Genomic DNA, 8333 nt, shown 5'->3' on the forward strand with positions numbered 1-8333 from the left:
TGTAATGCAATAAGGTTGTAAATTTTTTTTTTCTCTATAAGAAAACCCGACAGAAAAAAATTTTTTGTTTTTCCTTACACATGTTGAATTCAAACGGAAAAAGAAAAAAAAAAAAAAAAAAACTTTTTACCTAATAAAATGTTTTTTATTGACCGATACGACGACGTATAAATAAATATAAAGAGAAAAAAAAAAACAACATCACTACAATGTTGAGTGAAATATGTGTTTCACTACTACCAACTACAAAAAAAAAAAAAAGGAAACTTATTGAAAAACGTAAACTAAATTTGAAAAAAGTAATTTTATTGATAAAAAAAAAAAAGGCAAAAAAAAAATTGTTTTCAATTTTTTTTTTTCCTACAGTAAAAATTCCAAAAAGGAACAAAAAAAAAAACCCTTTTCTACTGATTTTTTGATTTTCTGACACTTGTCAAAAACTGTATCTTTTTAAAAAAAAAAATTTTCCGGGTCGTTTCTTTCCGGTTTTCCCATCCCCTCCCTTCCCATTTTCCTCTTATTTTTCTTTTTCGAAAAAAAAAAAAAAAACATTCATGCCTTAATTTTTTTTTTATAGGAAAAATTAATTAAACAAAATAAAATATTATTATTATTAATAAATGAGGGGTGGAAAGGGGGGTAAAAGGGGGGGGGAAAGGGTGATGATAAAGAATGTGAGGAAAATGATGAAAAGGTTAAAAAGAAAAACGGACAACAACCGTTCGTTCGTTCGTTCGTTCTTTGAAATTAATTAAAAGTGTATTTAAAACTTTCTAGAAAGATCGTTAAATTCCGACCGCAATTAAACCAAACTAAGAATTTTTTTTTTTTGGTAACAAATGAGAAAAAGAAACGAGACGACAGCGACGACAGCGACGCAAGATTCGGATGCTGTTCCTGCTCCTGCTGCTGTTGTAAAATTAAATTCCATTAATCTCAACCGATTTTTTTTTTTTTTTTTTAAATTAAAACCGCCGAAAGAGTAAAAAATGTTTTTTTTTTTAAACGATTGATACAATTTAATTTTAATTTTAATCTTATTTTGTGTTACGCCACTATTATAATAAATAAAAATGGCGTCGGATTTTTTTTTTTTTTAAATTTAAATTATGTCTAACGTTCGCTTTCTCTCTTTTCCTCTTTAAAAATCTTTTTTTTATGCAAACTGCTTATTTATGCAAAGGAAAAAAATTTATTTCGATATTTTTCCCCTCTGCCCCTCCTCTCTCTCTCTCTCCCCTGTTTTCTTTTCATTTTCAAATATTATTTAAAAAGGTTTAATATTATTATTATTATTATCATAACTACTTATCGCGATAATATAAAAAAAAACAAGACGAATCGATGAGTTTTTAAATATTTAATAATCGTTTAATTATTTTTAACCGATTTAAACGTTTTATTACTCTATGGAAAAGAAAATGGCGTCCGTTTCCGGTTCCGAATTCGTTTAAAAAAAAAAAAAAATTTTTTTTAATCATCGAACGTGACGTTAAGGTAGTAAAAAAAAAATAGGGGAGGGAAATGTACGTCACGCCCTTTTTCCTTCCCCCTTTTTCGCCTCACCCACCCTCTCATCCTCACCCCTATTGAAATTAACTATTAATTTTTTTTTTATTTGTTTTCAGATCGACCTAAAAATCCTTATTTGGTAATTGATGGAAGACGTTTGGATCCCGGAAACATATTCATACCGGTTAAAGAAAACACGGAATTAAGCGTCGCATGCGTCGTTGAGGGTGGTAATCCGCCCCCTACGATTAAATGGTCGCTGCTTTTATCATCGAACGTGGAAAATTCCATGATGGGAGAAGAAACGAACGTTCCGGTAGATCTAACCAACGTAACTGAAAACGTGCCAAACGAAAAATCTGGCACGACAAAAAAAATATTTTCACATTCTCACACCAGGAGCGAAGTCCGGTTAGAAAATGTCATGAGAGGACATCATAATGCTACGGTTATGTGTTTTGCACATCACGTCACGTTGCCTTCTGCCTTAAATGCGTCACTGCTTTTGGACGTTCAATGTAAGTTTTTTTTATAATTAAATTATTTGAATAATTTATTTTTTTAATTAGATGACATTTTTTGTTTTATAAAAATAACACGGCAGTAATAAATTTTATTAATAAAATAATCATTTCCGGTTTGAAAAAAAATATATCAAATTAAATTCTGTTAAAACAAAGGTCATTAATTAAAAACTTAAATATTACTTTTCTTACGGTTGTTATCCGCTTGTGAAATAATAATAATAATTTTAAGTAATAAAATAAACGAATCCCCCCCCCTGATCCCCCCGATCCCCCATCCCTGCCCTCACCTCCCCTTTAAACAAAAAAATAAAATAAAATCACGTTAAAATACAAAAATATTTTTTTCTTTTATTCGTCGTCGTCGTCGTTTCGTAATATCGACAAATTTCCAATTTTTTTTTTTTTAATACGAAATGTAATAAATATCTTATCCGTGAGCGAGGGATTCCATCATGGATCCCGACGGGGATCCCATCGGGGATCTCTCGTTGCTCGAGTGACATCACCCCTTATTTTTTTATTTTTTTACTTTTCCACCTTTTTTTTCCTCTTTTATTTTAGCTTTTTATCATTTACCCTCTTTCCCCCTCAACTCACTCCTCATCCTCCCTCATCCCCCATTTGTTTGTGAAATATTATTATTATTATTATTTTCGAAATCAATTTAAAAATCAAAATTTTTTTTCTTTTTTTTTCCATTCAATTTAAAACGTTTATATAAAAAAAAAAAGAAAAACTTTATTACGTCATCCGTTTTTATTTATTTATTTATTTTCACGTATTTTTTTTTTTTTTTTGAAATCTTTGAACGGTAGCAAATGCATTTACGTTTTTCATTTTTGCTTCAGTTAATCTCAAACGAAAAATTTCTGTTTTTTTTTTTTTTTTTAATTATAAACGAATAAATTTTACGTTACGTTTACATAAAACTTTTTTTTTTACGTCAAAAAAAAAATTATATTAAAAACTTTTTTTTTTTTTCTAATTACCCGAAAAAAATAAAAATAAATAAATAAAATAAATTGGAGTCGAGTAAATAAATAAATAAATAAATTTTTTTTTTTGTTATTTATTAATAAGCCATTGAAGTCGTAACTAAGAAAAAAGATCGTAAATTTTATTAAAAAAAAAAAACTTTTTTTTTTCTCCAGTTTTTTTTTTTTATTATCCAGTCAGCCAACTCGTCCGTCCGTTCGTTCCCCTCCCCCCACTTTCCCGCCCTTCCATCCACCCCCGACATTTTTTTCTCTTTCTTACAAAAAAATTTTCTTTTTTTTTTTTTTTTTTTTTCTTATTTTTTGTTATTAAACCTCGTGTTATAATAAGTGATGACGTAAATGGAAGTCTTTCGTGGTCCCGAGGGACGTTTCCTTTTACGAAAAAAAAAAAAAAAGTGAAAAAAACAAAGAAGACGACAAAAAACAAATAATAATAATAATGATGATGATAATAATAATAATAATATTTTAAAAAATTATTACCGTGAAAAATAATAACAAGAAAAAAAAATAAAAATTTTTCTTCTTCTTCTTTTTCTTCGCTTTATATATAAATTTATCATCATTATTATTATTATTATCATCATCATCTGAAAACTCGTAAATGTGAGAAAAAAATAAAAAAAAAAATTTCGATGCTTGTTACCAACATTAAAAAAAAAAAAAATTCTAAGGTTCGATTTCGCTTGAGAAAATTTAAAAAAAAAAAAAAAAAACAAAAAAAAAAACAAAAAACGTAATCATTATTATTATTATTATTTATCACGTGATATAACGAACAACAATAAGTTAAGACAGGCAAAAAAAAGAAAATAATTTACGTTTTCTTCGCGTAGGAAAATTAAGGAAAATAATAATAATAATAATAATAATTTTTTTTTTTAATTGTAAACCTTTTGGAATAAATAAAAAAATTTTATTATTATTATTATTTATTATTAACGTTATTAAAAATAATAATAATGATAATAATAATAAAAAACAAACGATTGCTGAAAATCAATACGAGAAAAAATAAATAAATAATAATAATAATGATAATAAATTTTTTTTAATAAAAAAAAAAAAAAACGATGATGATGGAATAAAATATATAATTTTTTTTTACCTTTTTGTTTTTTTTTTTAAAGGAAAAAAGGTAAAAAAAGGAAAGAAAGAAGGATGAAAAGAATAAAAAGAAACAACCTGATAAATAAATAAATAATAATAATAATGATAATAATGATAATAATAATAATGATACGAAAAGAAAAAGGAAGAAAAAAAAATTTTTTTATTATTTCTTTTTTGCAATTATTTCTCTGTCGTTTGTTTCGTTACCTTTGTTATTATCCTCTCTCTCACTCTCTATCTCTCTCTGTCTATTCTAAAAATTTTCATATTATTATTATTATTATTATTATTATTATTATTTTAATAAAATTTAATTTAAAAAATTTCAACCGGTTATGTTTTTATCAAAGTAAACGGAAGTTAAAGAGAAAATTAATAAATTTTTTTTTTTTTTAAACATAAGAAAAACTTTTTTAAAAACAAACAAAACAAACAAACGAACAAACAAACAGACAGACAAACACTCAAACGAATAAATAAATAAATAAATAAATAATAAAAAGTTAAAGAAAAAAAATTTTAGGAATTTATTTTTGACCGAAAAAAAAAAAAAATTTTTTTTAATAAAATTACAAAAATTTTAACTTTAAGAAACCGCAAACAACAAAAAAAAAAAAGTTTTATAGCAGAAGACAAAAACCATAAAAAGTCAAAAAAAAGTAAAATCCATAATTTGAATGTCACTTCTTTTTCCATAAAAAAAAAAACTTTTTTCTTTTTTCTGTTTCTAATCATTTTTAAAAGTCGAAGTAATAAAAAAAAAAAACGTTGAGCTATGAATTTCTAAAACCACGTATAATTTTTGTTATCCCCCTCCCCCATCCTTTTTTTTATTACTATTATTATTATTATTATTATTATTATTATTATTATTATTATTATTATTATTATTTTATTTCGATAATCGAATTCAATTTTTTTAACTTTTCTTCTGACACGTTTTTTCCTCCTTCTCTCTCTCCTTCCCTTTCTCCTCTTCCCGCCCCCCACAATATTAAAATAACAATGAACAAACGACTTTATCATTTCATTACCATCTTTTAATTAAAATAATATCAGGTGATTGTTAAAAATTTTTGCCAGATAAAATTCGTTCGTTCGTTCGTTCATTCAAATCACGTTTATTACATTGAAATTGCATTGTTGCCAACATTTTAAATGGAGTAGAGATAAAGAAAGAGAAAGAGATAGAAATAGAGATAGAAAAAAGAGAAAAAAAAATTTAATTTTATGTTTTTGTTAATTACAAATATACTTTTTTTTAATTTTTTTTTTTTTTTAAACACACAAAAGTGGCAGAAGACAATTTTAACTTTTATAAAATTTTTAAAAAAAAACCGTTAATTTAACAATTGGTAAACGGGAGTCCGCCATTAAAAAAAAAAAAAAAAAAAAAAAAAAAATTTTTTTTTTTTAACGCGTCCTCTATCTCGTTTTAGCTTAATACGATGTGTTCCTTTGTTTCCATTGTTTTCCATTGTTTTATATTTTCTGTTTTGTCAGTTTCCTCTTCTCATCTCTTTTCTTTTTTACTCGCAATGATGATAATAATAATAATTATTATTATTATCGCTTCTTCTTGTTTTTTTTGTCGAATCGTTATTTTACTTTTCTTTTTCTTTTTCTTCTTCTTCTTCTTCTTTATCTTTTACCTTATTATTAAAAAAAAAAATGTGGGCTTTTTTTGTTTGTTTGTGCGATTTATCATTATTATCATTATTATTATTATTATTTGTTTGTTTGTTTTTTTTTCTAGATAGTCCATCATTTGCTATAAGTCGCGAACCTGGATTCGGTTTTCCAATACGGGAAGGAATTCAAGTGTCACTTAAATGTGACGTTGATTCAAATCCTCCATCGAGTCCTATTTGGCAAAAAGGTAATAACAAACAAACAACAAACTTACAAACAAACGTTTTATATAATTTATCTAATACTTTTGCTTTCGCGTAAGATAATTTTAAAGATTTCTTTTTTTTTCTTTCTTTTCTTTTCTTTTTATCGTTTTAAAACAAATAAAAAATTTTTTTCTTCGCGCGCTTATAAAAAAAAAAAAAAAAAAAACAAAAAACGAGATAAACCAATTGGATGAATAAACACAAAAAAACACAAACACAAATTTATATAAAAATTTTAAAACGGAAATGAAAGATTTGAAGAGTTAAAAAAAAAAGTTTTAAAAAAAAAAAAATTGAAAAGCAAAGTTTTTTTTTTAAAAAACATTTTACAAAAAAAGTGTAATTATCGAAAAACAAAAAAAATGTTTAAAACAAGAAAACAAAAACATAAACAAAACATAAACAAAAAGAGTTAGACGAAGAAAAAAGTGAAAGACTAATGAACGGAAAAAGAAAAAAAAAAGAGAGAGAGAGAGAGAAAGAGAAATAGTGATGGAAACAAACGAAAATAAGAAATGAATTAAAAATTATTATTATTATTATTATTATCATCATTATTTAAATAAAACATAAATAATGATTAACATAAACAAAACATAAATTAAAACAAAAAACATTTTTTTTTTTAAATTTTCTTTTAACAATTTTTTTTTCAATTTTAATAAGAAAAAAAAATAATTTTTTTACATTTTCGATTATTATTATCATCATCATCATCATCATTATCATCATCATCATTATTATTATTGTTATAAATCCATTTTTACTAAAAAAAAAAAAAAAATGTATGGTAAAACGTAGTAAGCCTTTCAAAACCTTTTTTTACAACAAAAAAAAAAAAAAAGAAAAAATTTTTTGAGATGAGTTGAATAAGAAGAAGAAGAAAGTGAAGAAGGAGGAGAGGAGGAGAAGGAAGAAGGAGAGTAAGAGGTGAAGAAGAAGAAAAAAAATGGAATGGTAAAAAGGTTGAAAGAATTTTGGTAGAAAGTTGAAAGAAAAAAGTGGAGGAGAAGAAAGACGGGGAGGGGGAAAAAGGAAAAACTAATGGCTTTAAAAGCTCCAATTTGATTTGATTTTATTTTTATTTTTTGGAAGGGGGAAGGGGAAGGTAGGGAGGGAGGGAGGGAAGGGGAAAAAGAAAAGCGTGGAGGGGGAAGGTATTTTTTTTTTTATTTTTATGATTTTATTTGTTTTTATACGAATTTTTCTCTTTTTTTTTGAAATATTGAATGAAAACACTTAAAAAAACCTTTTGACGGTTTTTAAGGTTCGTTAAGGGTTTTTGGGGGAGGAGGTGGGAGTGGAAATGAAGGGAGAGAGAGAGAGAGAGGGAGGAAGAGGTAAAAGGTGTCAAAACAAACGTTTTCTTATTTATATTTGTTAACTACATTTTCCAACGACGTTACAGTCGTTTTCCAGCTCCCCCCCTTCCACTCTCCCCTCTTCCTCCTCTTCCCTCCCCCCGGAAAACATTTTTTCACCTTTTAGAAAACCTTTTTACTTTTTTTTTTATTTTTAATTTTGTTTTCATTTCAATTTTATTTACTTAAAGCGACTTTTTACCTTTTTTTTTAAAAAAAAAAATACTTTCAACACTTTATAACCTTTTTTCCTTTTTTTCCTTTCCTTTTACTTTTCCGAAAATGATTATCAAAAGGTAAAAAAAAATCGATTTAAATTTTTTTTTAAAAATAAATAAATAAATAAAAAATTTAGTTTTAATAACTATTTCTAGTTTAATAAAAAAAAATGGCGGAGAGTAAAAAAAAAAAAAAAACTTCACTTACTTTTCCAACCTTTTTATTCTATTTTTCCTTTCCTTTCTTTCTTTCTTTCTTTCTTTTCTTTTTGATAAAAAGTTTTTTCTTAAAAAAAAGATTTTTCGAAAAGAAAAAAAAGATGAGAAAATTCTAGAAAAAAAAAGGAAAAGTTTTGTATGCGAATCTCGTACGTGGAAAAAGAAATGGAAGAAGTGCACGTTAAAAATTTTCCGAATCCGTTTTTGAGTTTTCTTTTTTTTTTTTTTTTTTTTTTGATAAATTTATGTATAAGAAAACTCTTGCTAAGTTTTTATAATTTTTTTTTCCTTGTTTTATCTTCTTTAAATTTTTTGTTTTTCTTCTTTTTTCCCGTGTACACGCGCACTCACCCACACGCGCTAAAACCACGTTTTTTCCTTTTTTCCTTTCTTCCTTCGTTTCCTCTTACATTTTTTTTAACAAAAAAAAGGGAAAAACTTTAAAAATCTTAAATCAAATCATTTTTTTTTATATTCGTGGGAGGGA

At 25.3% G+C, this 8333-nt stretch overlaps 2 protein-coding genes across 2 annotated transcripts; both read left to right on the forward strand.

The window, feature by feature from the left end:
* Window positions 1–1421: 1421 nt before the first annotated feature.
* On the forward strand, window positions 1422–2539 carry Phum_PHUM162330 (faint sausage, putative; the record flags this gene model as incomplete). Its single annotated transcript, XM_002424873.1, has 3 exons — window positions 1422–1437; window positions 1629–2030; window positions 2478–2539. 3 exons carry the CDS (start codon window positions 1422–1424, stop codon window positions 2537–2539), a joined length of 480 nt encoding a protein of 159 aa, XP_002424918.1.
* Window positions 2540–5821: 3282 nt separating this feature from the next.
* Phum_PHUM162340 (uncharacterized protein) lies at window positions 5822–6103 on the forward strand (the record flags this gene model as incomplete). Its single annotated transcript, XM_002424874.1, has 2 exons — window positions 5822–5844; window positions 5911–6103. The coding sequence occupies 2 exons, from the start codon at window positions 5822–5824 to the stop codon at window positions 6101–6103; spliced, it is 216 nt and encodes a 71-aa protein (XP_002424919.1).
* Between the last annotated feature and the right edge of the window lie 2230 nt (window positions 6104–8333).

This window comes from Pediculus humanus, genomic scaffold (genome assembly GCF_000006295.1).
Source record: "Pediculus humanus corporis 1103172107507 genomic scaffold, whole genome shotgun sequence".
NCBI classification, from domain to species: Eukaryota; Metazoa; Arthropoda; class Insecta; order Psocodea; family Pediculidae; genus Pediculus; species Pediculus humanus.